Raw genomic sequence first — 14,610 nt, 5'->3', positions numbered from 1 at the left:
GATTAAACTTCTTTAAAAGTAGGGGGTGTATCGGGTGCCATTCATTTAAGAGTTGCAAGAAGCCCTTATGCTCCTTTATAGGATAAAAGAGCTAAAATAATATGGCCCTTCACCTCCAAAACAGGTGCATGTTGCCATCTGAAACAAAGGCACATGCAAGGCACAGGTATAGAGGTTTTGCTGGCTATTGTTTTGTGTAGGTTTGTACAACTCAGAGAAAGAGCAGAAAAAACAGAGAAGCCAGGAGAGTGGGCAGCAAGAAACCTGTAAGCCAGAGAAGGATTTGTAGCATGACCTTGTAAAAAAGTTGAGACACAACTTTTGGGTCAAGTACTGCCTGGAAAGGGGCTTGGAAGTGTTAACAAAGAAACTGTCACCTGCTGTTTGAATCCTCCTGTGTTCAGGGAAACAGGACTTATATATATATATTTTAAAGAAACAATATTTCATCAAAGTATCTATTATAACTTCCTCTTAACAAAACAACCAGCAGGGCATCAAACTTCAGCTAAACACGTGGGTCAAAAACAGATAACTTGTTTAGTTTAAGAAACATGCAGGAAGACATATCAGAGAGATAAGATAAGACCTAAGTCTGGACAGAGGGGCAAACAAAGGAGAAGGAAACTAATGTAATATATTGAGGAAGGTGGAGTTTCTGCGCGTGCTTGACTGACACTTATACTTTTGAGAAACAAGGTGGGTGAGGTAATATCTTTTACTGGACCAACTTCTCTTGGTGAAAGAAACAAGCTTTTGAGCTACACATCATTTATTGTTAAGGCAGAGGTAGAGAAGACAGCACCTTAAGAGTTCAGAGCATAGTCTAATATTTCTCTTTGCTCTGTAAAAAAGAGACGCCCTCCAAAAAGAATTTAAAGTAACTAATACTGCTAATATGCACAGAGTCACTAGAACAAACAAAATAGGAGCATTTGAGATGATTATCACAGTCCCTTTACAAAGGTAGAACATTTTTGGTATGTTCCTTTACCTTTACCTATCCTTGACTGACAGCTTTAGAACTGCCTCTAAATCTCAACAGGAAGAGCAGCAGCATCTTATCTCTTACTCCAGCCTCTTACTCCACTTTTTCATGTTCTCTGTATGTATAAATATATCTTCTTACTACATGTTCCATTCTATGCATCCGATGAATTGGGTTGTAGCCTATGAAAGCTTATGCTCAAAGAAATCTGTTAGTCTCTAAGGTGTCACAAGTACTCCTGTTCTTTTTATCTCCAGTGTGTGTGAAGTGGTGCAAACGAATATTAAAAAGCTGAAATTTTAGACAACCCTTTCTGTGAAAGACAAGGGAGAAATTTAAATTGAATCTTCATTCCAGAAACAGAAACAAAGCTAGTTTGAAGAAAGTTTCCCCCTCAAGACTTCTATCTCCACCATCCACCCCAACATGCTCAAAAATTAAACATAAAATAAGTAGTACAGTAAAAATAGAACACAGCACATGCTAAGAAAAAAAGTCCCATATGCATGAACATTTATTGTGGGAGATACATTCAGTTCACAAAGTAATCAACTTTTAGTCTTGATATACCTCTCTTTAGCAACTTCAAGTTTAAACTAAATGCCGATCTCCTCATTTTGAATTGCAAATTACTTTTCTAAATCACTTAACATCTATCCTTGAAATTTCACATGTCAACAGCTCATTAATATCTACAGTAAATGTAGCTCTCTGAAAAGAGCCACAAATTTTACATTTATTGAGACAGATAGCTGGCACACAGAAATAGGGCTCCTTCAATTACACTTTGGCAGAAGCTAACTTGAGTTTAAAATCTGTCTACAGGAATTTATGGCAACACTGCAATGACGTGACTATTTTGAATAAGATTAGCTGCCATTGATGGTGATGCTTGGACAGTGTTTATAAATCAACAGAGGCGAGTATTTAGGATTTTATAATAGTCCACTTCAGAACCATCTACCATTATCACCTATGCAATATAGTATGATCAATACAAACAGTGGTTGGAGATTAAAAGTGGTACAGTGATCAACACATGGTAACGAATGCAAGCAACACACACAAAATACTTCAAAATTTTACTTACACCTATTCCATATTTTATATCTAACTTCTTTAAACATTTGCAGAGAAAGGCAGACAGACATTCATCATAATAGTGTAGATGATACAAATAAGCATTTCAGTAGGCTCAAATTCCCATCTTTAGAAATAATTTAATCCATAATCCTCAAAGCATTAACCCAAGATACAAAATACAACATTTTGAACATAGCAGATTTGAATAAGATTAAATAATTTGTAAATTCATCTAGAAATGAAGATCATAGAATATTGCACCAGAATAAAATAAGAATATTCCTATTATTTCAAGTCAGAAAAAATCTTGAAAAGTTTAGCAGAACTATAACTACTCCCAAATAAAATCTATAATGCCCTTGACAATGGCTTTTTACAGTAGTACTTAATTTAAGATTAAATAGCAGATGACCATTGTAAAATTTGCCTATTAATTTTTTTTTGACAGTATAAATATGTCAGATTCTCCTTTCCCCCAATATATGAATTCTAGTTTATGATGCATTGTGATCTGGCAAGCCTTTAGCTTGTACAAGATTTGGAAAATCTACTCCACAGCAGAAGAGTATCATTAGATGTGGAAATTCTCATTTTCATCATTAAAATGAAAGCAAAATCATGTATGAATGTAACTGAACAATTAAGGAAACAGTAATAAAAATATGCATTCCACAGATCTAATTGCTGCCTACTTATGTGAGATTGTAGGCTGTATTTGCAGGTCTTTTACCATTACCAAAAAGACATGGATACTCTAAATCGAAGCTACAGTAGCCAGCTATTATTACATAGCTTAATAGACCCCTGTATACTAAAGTAGGAGAAATAAGGTGAGAAGCAATTACCAAATTCAACAAAGAACCGAATAGTAAATTCAGAATATTGTGTTTCTGTGGGAGGTGAAATCTAAAGTCCAAAATTAACTGATCATAATTTAGTAATTCTAGGTCTTAAAAGGTGCTTATTAATGGTCAAGTTTATTTTTTTAAAATACATAACATATTCCCCTACAAATTTAGCATTTTACTATTCTTCAAACATTGCATTTTTCCATGCTTCAAGTACTGTTTGTAATTAACATGGCTCCTGTTTAAAGTATTTATGGATGCCTCATGCACAGTAATGAGATTTGCAGGATTCAGCACCTCTTAGGATTCTACCCGCTCTTTCCTGGCGCTGTTGCAGATTCTCTACCACATACTTCTTGATGAAGTACTTCAAGATTCTTAAAGAAAAAGATATTTTCTATCTACAGGACATTCTCCACTCAACTCAGTTTCAGAATTACATTAAACTTGGAGCCTGAAGTATTGAACTGTGATGTCCTATAATCTTATAATGTAAAACACTTTTGGATTAACCAATTTCGGGACTGGCCAGTTCCCAGAGTTTTTGGGATACCCTAGGGGATGGTCTCTGGTCACCGTAACAAGGGCCAGGTTGATGCACATCACCTCCCACTGCTGAACAACCCTATTCTGTTCATGAACTGTCCCATCTCCCCTCACTGCACGGTACGGTCCCCTTTTGCTGCTACTGACTGAGGCAAGTTTTGTGCATCTCCATGTGGCATGTTTAATAAACTATTTTTGAATATTTTCATATAATTTGCATATGACCATACATTTCAGTTTATGGACAATACACACTTCCTCAACTAGCTATGGGCAGGGGGGAGGATGAGGACAGGGAGCTCTACAAGCTTGGCAGCTACATGGCTAGGGCAGGAAGGGAGGAAAATAAGCATCTAAGAGTGCTGGATTAGGTGGAGGTGCTGGCAGATGTCTGGGACTGCTAAATTAGGGGAGTGCTGGAAGGTCTCTCAGGTAACTGGGAAGGCTCAAATACCTCAACGTTGCCTGGGGTAGTTGGATGGAGAGCTGGGATGTCTGAGGATCTGAAATAGCTGGGTGGGTGCTAGTTTTTGTCTGGGCCCTGGTAGCTGGGGAACTCGTGGATGTGAGCCCTGGTAGCTGGGGAACTCGTGGATGTGGTCTCCATGGAGGGGAAAGAACTGGAATCTGGCTGAGGTTTCAGGAAGATAGAGAGCTAGGGTATGGCTATGAAGCAGTGGGTCTTCTTGGGGGGCAGAGGTCTGGCTGCAGATACAAAGGGTCTTACTGGGGGTTGTGGTGCACAGTGTGGAGCCAGGGCATGTGCTAATACTGAGCCCACCAGCAGACCTACTCCTATGAGTTTTCACAATTTTTAGTATCATCTTTAAACCCCAACTGCTGGAATCACATTGCATGAGAATCTCAGCTTTCATTTAAAAAACAAAACAAAACAAAAAACACGCATCTAGCCCTAATGGTTGCAGAGAAAAGTTTGCAAAATGTGAACCATATGCACTCTCAAGACGCAAAAGCTAGAAGGCAAATAAACCCAACATTCATTATTTTAAATGTGTGATTTTTAAGCCAATTTTATGATTTTTGGTGGATAGATTTATGATTTGAACTTTTGGAATTTGCAGTAGTGCTGTTCGCACTTCCCCCCCTGCTCTCACTGCGGGCTGCTATTTCGCTGCATGAATTCAGGAGCAAAGCAGTCAAAGGAGAAACAGAACTGAAATCATTTTAGTGGCACTTTTGGATGATCTCCTGTCAATGGATATCATCCTCCAGGACCTCTCTGCAGTATGCAACACTGTCAACCATGAGATACTGCTGTCTGACCAGAAAGAGGTGGTATGGATCGAGGATAATGCACTAAAACAATCCGAGTCTTTTCTAAAGGGACATACCCAATAAGTAGTGATGGGAAACTACATCTTTCCTATCAGACCCCACACTTGTGAAGTCACACAAGGATCAATTCTCTCTCCAATTCTTTTCAACATGTACGTGCAGCAACTAGATGAACTGGTCAGATGACATGGACTCGATGCCAGATAACACATAGCTCTACCTATCCTTCACCACCTACCACCTCAGTACTACCACCAAAATGGCCTACTGCTTGAATGAGATTAGCTCATGGATAAACAGCTAGGTGAAAATGAACCCAAGCAGGACAAGTGATACTGGTGGGCAGAGGATGAGCGAACACATACAACAGATGTTAGTCATAGTCATGTTGCTTAATGTACTATCAGAAGGCATTCAGATACTACAATGATGAGCTTGGTATGAGAACCTATCCACTAGAAGCCTGCCTCCGCAGCAGCCTTCAGTGTCCACAGGTGGAATTAAACCTTCTAGATGAGCGAGGCTGAACTGTAGGTGGCAGGGCTACCAAATACACATCACAGTAAATTCATGACACTTGGAAGCTCTTGGACAAATGACAGCAGGGAAGAGAAAACAACAGAAGGCTGGAAACTAGGGAGGCTGTGATAAATGAAGGGGGGAAGGAGGAAGAGCTCCCTTTTATGAACCCAGCCAGCCAGTTAGCTATAAAATCCCTCTTAGTAGCTGTTCTCTACTTGCTTTACCTGTAAAGGGTTAAAAAGTCTCACTGCTATGCATAGGTAAAGGGAAGTGAGTGGGCACCTGGCCAAAAGAGCCAATGGGAAGGCTAGAACTTTTTAAAATTGAAACAAGACTCCCCTTTTGTCTGTCTGTCTGTTGTTCTCGGGGAGAGGCAGACAGGGAGCAATTATGCTGTGAGAAGCTTGAAAAATTATCAGGATCATACCTAGAAACCACTCATTTAAAACCCCAGACATTTAAGTAGATCAACAAATGTTTAGGAAGATGCAATTAGGTTTATCCCTTTTATTTCTTTATGGCTTGTGGATTCCTCTGTGCTAACTCCAGGTGCTTTTGTTTCGCTTTAAGCTGGACCTCAAGAGAGCTATTCTTGATGTTTAATCCTTGTAATTTTTTTTTTTAAATCTAGCAAAAGCCTAAATCCCAGATCTATTTTTTTCTTATTAATAAAATTTACCTTTTTTAAAAACAGAATTGGATGTGTGTGTCCTAAGAGGTTTGTGCTCTTGTTTAATTAGCTGGTGACAACAGCTGATTTCCTTTGTTCTTCTTCTCAGCTCTTTCCAGGCTGGGAGGGTGGGGGAGAGGGCTTGAGGGTAACCCATGAGAAGGAATTCCCAAGTGTGCCTTCCTGGGTTCTCAAAGGGGTTTTGCACTTGGGTGGTGGCAGCATCTACCAATCCAAGGTCAGAGAAAAGCTGTAACCTTGGGAGTTTAATACAAGCCTGGATTGGCAAGTATTAATTGTTAGAGTCCTTGCGGGCCCCCACCTTCTGCACTTGGAGTGCCAGAGTGGGGAAATCAGCCTAGACAGAGACCAAGTGGAGAGTAATAAAAAAAGTGGATGAAAGGTAAGAAAAGGCAACTTGCTGTAGAGAGTTTTCAGGATAGTTTGACCAAAATTTTCCAGCTTGGGTATCTAATGGTAGTCACCTAAAATGTGACCTGGCGTTTCAGGCTGGGCACTCAACTCCCATTAAAGTCAACAACAGCAATCTGTGCTCGGCACTCTGAAAACCAAGTCACTTTAATTTAGGACCTGGTGTACACTAGGAAATTAGGTCAGTTTAACTAGGTCATTCAGAGGTGTGAAAGGTCCACAACCACGAGCGATGCAGTTAAACCGACCAACCACCACTGTAGACAATGCTAGGTCAACAGGAGGATTCTCCCCTCGACCTAGCTACCGCCCCTCGGGGAGATGGATTACTCACACCAATGGGAGAACCCCTTCCATTAGCATAGGTAGCATCTTCACTGAAGTGCTACAGCAGCACAGATGAGACAGTGCCACTGTAGCAGTGTGTGTGTATACAGGCCCTGAGTGTCTAAATCTGGGCTCCTACATTTGTGCTCAGTTCAGCAACTCATACTGGAATCCAGACACTATCTTTTGCCCCATAAGATTTGTAGCTGGGTAACGGTTCATGTTGAGATTCTCACAAAGCTCTCCCTCACCCCTGCCCCCCAAAAGCGGATTTGCAACAGTAACTTTGGCTACACGTTTTAGAATCATAGAACCAGTCCAAGTCAGAGATTGTAATCTATTTCCGCACACTTAAATGATCAATGAAGTATATCACTGGAGTAACTTACGAGTCAACATGTAGAACCCTCTGGCCACTTCTTGAGCATGCAGATGCAATGATAGATTCTGGCAAACCTATAAAATAATTTTATTAACAGTTAACAGTTTATAAAGTACATGCACTAAATAGAATAAGGGTTACTAGGTCAGTGCCGTACAGTTTAGCCAAAAAGACTCACATCTTTTTAGATTAAGCCTTTACACATTCATGCTAAAATATCAAATACAAAATTTTAGAGTCAATAAGAGGTTTTTTTAATATTATCCTAAGGAACTTACAGAACATAGCCACAGAATTTATTTATTTATTTTTAGATTACACAGCATTTTGTCTTTGTAAATGCTATTAGCGTCTCTTTGTGGAATCTTGTCACCAGCCTCTCTCTTAGATGTTTTGATATCAGCATTTCCTACGTGATACTGCCTGAAGATTTATGGGATGCTCAGAAGCATCTACCTCACTGATACAAACACTGATATATTTGAAAATAAAGTTATTTTTACTATACTTCAGCCCAGAAATCAAAGTTGATAAATGGCAGTAGAGTTCTACTAAATACCCTGCCTACATGAGACGCCACTTACGGCAGATTAGGTAGATGTTTAAAATAGGACTATGCATGTTCTCTAGACTCTTCTCCCCATTCAGCAGGTACTCTGTACGTAGCTAGATTCCTTTGAGCACCCAAGTCAGCACTAATTGAAATGAATGGGGCAGTTCACACCTCTTACAGCTATTCTTCCAGGTTTTTCAAAAGCAGGAAGATGTAATTGCAACAGTTAGCTTCAAAAATAAACTGAGGCCATGTCTTCACTAGCAACGTTAAAGTGCTGCGGCAGCAGTGCTTTAATGTGGCTGTGTAGTCATGGCACCAGTGCCGGCAGTCCCCACACCAGCGCAGCTCTCCCAGCGCTAAAAAAAAAAACATTACACCACACACACACACACCCCCATGAGGGGAATAGCTCCCAGCGCTAGTGCATGGTCTACACTGCCACTTTACTGCGCTGTAACTTGCAGTGCTCGGGGGGGTGTTTTTCACACCCCTGAGTGAGAAAGTTGCAGTGTAGACAAGACCTGAGTGCATCTCAGCCATAATAGCTATAGACTTAAAAATTAAAGTTAAAGCTTTGGAGAGCAAAGTGGTAGCACAAAAGACACTGGTATACCATACTGCCAATACCAGCCCAATCAAACTCTTTCAAATATTTTGATTGCCTAGTTACAGGGGACGCAATAAGAATGGGTGACAGTAAATCTTAGGAATCATGACCTGACTTCTGTTAGAGCTGCCTAAACTATATATTCAGCTAGAGAGAGAAACTAAGGAGAACTATAGGTTCTCTATCTTCTCTGTTTCCTCAGGCACAATACCACTTCTACTCTTACTAAAGGACACAGTAAGGTCTCTTCATCTTGCCAACCTGATAATTCACTTCAAATACATCATGTAGCATCTTAAAAGGTTCTAAGGACACGTAGTTACTAACTTTAAAAGTGTGCTAAGAAAATTAACATCAGTCCTCCTTGAACTCGTGTGAGGAACTCTCATGTCTACACTACAAAATTAAGTTGACTTAAGAAGTTAGCTGTAGCTCACGAAAGCTTATGCTCAAATAAATTGGTTAGTCTCTAAGGTGCCACAAGTACTCCTTTTCTTTTTGCAAATACAGACTAACATGGCTGTTACTCTGAAACCTGTCATTAAGAAGTTAGATCGATCTGCAGCCACCACAGTAATTAAATAGGCTCTTTGTGTCCACACTGTATTCCTTCTGTTGTCTGTGCACATCCTCACCAGGAGTGCCTGCACTGACTTAAGCTGGACACTGTAAGGCACTGACAATCCTGGGGCACGAGGGCTCCAGCTGTCAGCCCCGGGACAGCGGGACTCCAGCTGTCAAAGGCAGCAACAAATGATGTAAGCATCACAGTGTCTGTACGGATGCTACGTCAACCTAACTACATTGATCTAAGCACTATGCCTCTTGGGGAGGTGGAGTTATTAGGTCAGTATAGCAGGTGAGTTAAATCCGCAGGAAGAACTCTACAAGAGGCTCCCCGTATATAGTGGGGTTGCGTTCTTGAAAAAGGTAATGGATACCAAAACGACAAACTGGGGAATTTTTCCCTATAAGGGATAATGTAATAAGGGGAGGATACGTTCACCACACTCACTTATGACAATGCTCTTTTCACCTACAGTGTACCTTTTTATAATGAGAGATTATATAGTACACATTTTAAACATAAAACATTGAATAAAATAATGTAGAACCTGTGACGTTATAGGATTAAAATATGACCATGTAGATCATTGTTGCTACAACTGTTATATAATTGCAACAAATATTGTACAAAGGTTGTCAAGTAAGGTGTCTATGGAAAGGTTAGGATTTGTTGAATATGATTATGCTATTTGTATGCATGTATCATTTTTGTATTTGAAGTTATGAGTATTGGCTCTAAACCTGGATTTCAAATGTTTGCTCCTGGGCTAACACCCACAAGCTAGCTAGCCAGCACATCTTGGAAGGACTATTCAAATTGAGTGGCCCATCAAAAGAACATTTAACTCACAATGGAAGACTCTTTATCTCGGGGGAACACCCTGCACCCTCACTTTCATCCTTATAATATGATTGTGTGGTATCCAATACAAAGTTTGTCATGTCCGGTGTCTTTGGAAGGCTCATGATGCACTGAACATTGTTATAATAATGTTGAAGGTTGTAATTTACTGTATATAGTTATGAGGCTGAAAATGTGTCCTCTAGGCTTAAAACAAGCCCAGGCAAAACTTTCCAGGAACAGAGGGGCAGTTCACACCTCATCAGCACATGTATGGGACAAACCCAGCCCAGCCCAGCCCAGCCTCACAAGGCAGCAACAAAGGAGCTCTTGGACTCCTGAGAGAGTCACCCCTCTTCCCTTATCAGTCAGGGACTACAAGGAGGTAATGCTCACCTGACCCTGACGGGGGGCGGGAGGGAGGGCAAAACCAAGAGGGAAGAACATGATAAAAGGGAAGAGACATTTGCCTTGCTCTGCCTTTCTCCTCCACCTCCATCTACAGACATCACCACCAAGCAACTGAAGCGACCTGGGATATTCTATCTATTACCCAAGATCCATAAACCTGGAAATCCTGGGCGCCCCATCATCTCAGGCATTGGCACCCTGACAGCAGGATTGTCTGGCTACGTAGACTCCCTCCTCAGGCCCTATGCTACCAGCGCTCCCAGCTACCTTCGAGACACCACTGACTTCCTGAGGAAACTTCAATCCATCGGTGATCTTCCTGATAACACCATCCTGGCCACTATGGATGTAGAAGCCCTCTACACCAACATTCCACACAAAGATGGACTACAAGCCGTCAAGAACACTATCCCCGATAATGTCACGGCTAACCTGGTGGCTGAACTTTGTGACTTTGTCCTTACCCATAACTATTTTACATTTGGGGACAATGTATACCTTCAGATCAGCAGGACTGCTATGGGTACCCGCATGGTACCACAGTATGCCAACATTTTTATGGCCGATTTAGAACAACGCTTCCTCAGCTCTCGTCCCCTAAAGCCCCTACTCTACTTGTGCTATATTGATGACATCATCATCTGGACCCATGGAAAAGCAGCCCTTGAGGAATTCCACCATGATTTCAACAACTTCCATCCCACCATCAACCTCAGCCTGGTCCAGTCCACACAAGAGATCCACTTCCTGCACACTACAGTGCTAATACACAATGGTCACATAACCACCACCCTATACCGGAAACCTACTGACCGCTATTCCTACCTACATGCCTCCAGCTTTCACCCTGACCACACCACACGATCCATCGTCTGCAGCCAAGCTCTGCGATACAACCGCATTTGCTCCAACCCCTCAGACAGAGACAAACACCTACAAGATCTCTGTCAAGCTTTCTTACAACTACAATACCCACCTGCGGAAGGGAAGAAACAGATTGATAGAGCCAGAAGAGTTCCCAGAAGTCACCTACTATGGGACAGGCCTAACAAAGAAAATAACAGAACGCCACTAGCCGTCACCTTCAGCCCCCAACTAAAACCCCTCCAACACATTATTAAGGATCTACAACCTATCCTAAAGGATGACCCAACACTCTCACAAATCTTGGGAGACAGGCCAGTCCTTGCCTACAGACAGCCCCGCAACCTGAAGCAAATACTCACCAACAACCACATACCACAAAACAGAACCACTAACCCAGGAACTTATCCTTGCAACAAAGCCCGTTGCCAACTGTGCCCACATATCTATTCAGGGGACACCATCACAGGGCCTAATAACATCAGCCACACTATCAGAGGCTCGTTCGCCTGCACATCCACCAATGTGATATATGCCATCATGTGCCAGCAATGCCCCTCTGCCATTTACATTGGTCAAACTGGACAGTCTCTACATAAAACAATAAATGGACACAAATCAGATGTCAAGAATTATAACATTCATAAACCAGTCGGAGAACACTTCAATCTCTCTGGTCACGCAATCAGACATGAAGGTCGCTATCTTAAAACAAAAAAACTTCAAATCCAGACTCCAGCGAGAAACTGCTGAATTGGAATTCATTTGCAAATTGGACACTATTAATTTAGGCTTAAATAGAGACTGGGAGTGGCTAAGTCATTATGCAAGGTAGCCTATTTCCCCTTGTTTTTTTCCTACCACCCCCCCCCCAGACGTTCTGGTTAAACTTGGATTTAAACTTGGAGAGTGGTCAGTTTGGATGAGCTATTGCCAGCAGGAGAGTGAGTTTGTGTGTGTATGGGGGTGGGGGGGGGGGTGAGAAAACCTGGATTTGTGCTGGAAATGGCCCAACTTGATGATTACTTTAGATAAGCTATTACCAGCAGGACAGTGGGGTGGGAGGAGGTATTGTTTCATGATCTCTGTGTGTATATAATATCTGCTGCAGTTTCCACGGTATGCATCCGATGAAGTGAGCTGTAGCTCACGAAAGCTCATGCTCAAATAAATTGGTTAGTCTCTAAGGTGCCACAAGTACTCCTTTTCTTTAAGTTTTTAAGGGCACTGAAAGCGTTAAGATCATCTTCGAATGTATTTTGCTTTTATTTCATTTGGCCAAATCCAACTTCTTGTGCTTTGACTTATAATCACTTAAAATTTCTTTGTAGTTAATAAATTCTAAATTCTACCTGAAACAGTGCTTTTGGTTTGAAGCATGTCAGAACCTGCCCTTGGGATAACAAGCCTGGTGCATATCAATTTCTTTGTTAAATTGACACACTCATATAAGCTTGCAACATCCAGCGGGCATAACTGGACACTGCAAGATGGAGGTTCCTAGGGCTGTGTCTTGGACCAAAGATATTGGCTAGTGTCATTTGGTTGCACAATCCAAGAAGCTGACTTGCTAGAGGCTGTGCATGAACAGCTCAGGAGTGCGGGTTCTCACAGCAGATCAGGGTAAGGCTGGCTCTCAGAATTGAGGTGTAGTGGAGTAACCTAGCAGTGGAGTGGTGCAGATAACACCAGGGGAACGTCACACATACCTACCCTGAAGGGACTTTCTTGTGAATGTACTGTTTGAGATATAGATAATGATTTTCTGCTGTGACTAGGCGAATTCATGCATGGACATATGACTTGCCCATGTAACTCCAAACTCCATCTTTTTCCTGCAATTTTCCACTACCTGTGCTGAGGGCTTTGTTTGAAAACAGTGAATTTCCCTCCACATGGCAGAAGCTATAAAAGGCCCTGGAAACATCTCTATTTTGCTTCTTTCCTGCTCAAACCTCTGGACTATGGACTTATATTAATGGGAGCATTCTAACCAAGGGACTGAGGTCCTTCCAATTATTAGGAAGCAACCAGAGACTTATCAAGCCAGCAGTTTATTCCATCACTGCAACCCTGAACCAAGAACTTTGCAATTACTGTATGTATTTGATTCTTTAACCAATTTTAACTTCCACCTTTCTTTTTTGTAAATAAAGCTTTAGATTTTAGATCTGAAGGATTGGCATCAGTGTGTTTTTGGGTAAGATCTGAGTTATATATTGACCTGGGTGTGTGGCTGGTCCTCTGGGATCAGAAGAACCTTTTGTTTGATGAGATTGGTTTCAAGGAACAACTCATCTTTAAATCCAGTGTTTTTGGTGGTGATACAAGGACTGGAATAGCTACAGAAACTGCTTACCTGACTTCTTGTTAGCCAATGTGGTGAGACTGAAGTTTACTTTGTGCTGGTACAGCTTATGGAGGAATAACAACTAGTTTGGGGTGTGTTTGCACTCTCTCAGCAGTTTGTCCTGAATTTGGTATTGTCAGTTGTGACCCACATAGGCACGGTTACAGAACCCTACTAACACCATCCAAACACATAGAACATTTTAATACAATAAATACAGTGTCAATTACACTAAACTTAGGTATGGGTGGTGGCTGGGTTTTCTTCGGCTGGGTTTTCGGTTTCAGAAGTCTTAAAGGATTTTGACATCTGCTCTCCTGCATGAATCTTTGAACTATAGATCTCCCTGTAGCAAGCCATTGTACCAAGAGCCCTGGAGACTTTGGCAAACGGTTCACAAAATGGATCCCCACTCTGTATGATTTCCGTTATCTCATCCAGCAATCCAAAGAAATGGGAGAGATTCTTTGTCATCAGACTCCTGGCTTCCAGCCCTACATCATCATCATGATCATCCTTGCTTTCTTCAGATATCCTGTCAGCTGCTCAGCATGAGACTCCAACAACTCCTGTACATCCTCCTCCTCCTCGAAGCCAACATCCTTCGCCAACTTGACATTTTCTTGCTCGGGAGCAGGAACAGCATCAAATCCCATGAAGCTGTGGACAGCATCTGGCCATGCACAGTGCCAAATGCTGTTCATCCATTGCAAAGTGACCTCTTCCCACTACGCAACAATGTTTTCCACACCATTCAAGATGTTGTAGGACTTCCAAAACTCCTTTACAATGGGCTTTCCTTCACCTGCCATCTCCTTAATCAGCATAGAGAATGTCCTCTATAGGTAATAAGCCTTGAATATGGTCAGCGGATGCAAGTACAGTACTGTACAATAGAGGAACGTGTTCCAATTCACGTCAGTCCCGATCCGTGCAAACAACGGATATGCAGATCAGGACCAACGTAAATTGGAACATGTTCCCCTATTGATGAGTGATGGATATCTGTAACAACGGATAAGGGGGAGATGTATACCGGGGACTCCCTGTAGAGCGAAGACGCTTACACAGTTAGGTAGACGTAAGGCAGTTTGTCGACTTAACTCTGTAGTATAGACTAGGTCTCAGACTATCAAGTGATCATTTGTTTAGCTCAAACCCTAGGAAAAACTGAAGACTTGTACTAATTAAAAAAATGCTAAAATATTAAGTATGTTTAAAAATGTTTTGCCTAGTCCTGGTTAACCCTAGAACCCAAGACTAGATAACACCAGGAGGATCCAGACATCAAATGCCATATTCTAATGTCTTGAACTCAAG

At 41.5% G+C, this 14,610-nt stretch overlaps 1 protein-coding gene across 6 annotated transcripts in view; it reads right to left on the bottom strand.

The window, feature by feature from the left end:
- CHM (CHM Rab escort protein) overlaps positions 1–14,610 on the bottom strand; it is a 150,633-nt gene that overhangs the window by 115,574 nt on the left and 20,449 nt on the right. For 5 of the 6 annotated variants that reach the window (XM_073360879.1, XM_073360881.1, XM_073360884.1 and 2 more), the window contains exon 2: positions 7,102–7,168. The exons of the other annotated variant lie outside the window; for it this stretch is intronic. In XM_073360879.1, coding sequence (XP_073216980.1) covers positions 7,102–7,168 — 67 coding nt within the window. The remainder of the gene's footprint in view (positions 1–7,101; positions 7,169–14,610) is intronic. 6 annotated transcript variants of the gene reach the window in all.

Source organism: Lepidochelys kempii, chromosome 9, assembly GCF_965140285.1.
Source record: "Lepidochelys kempii isolate rLepKem1 chromosome 9, rLepKem1.hap1, whole genome shotgun sequence".
NCBI lineage: Eukaryota > Metazoa > Chordata > Testudines > Cheloniidae > Lepidochelys > Lepidochelys kempii.
Note: the sequence above shows the minus strand (reverse complement) of the source record. Positions and strands in the feature narration are given on the sequence as shown.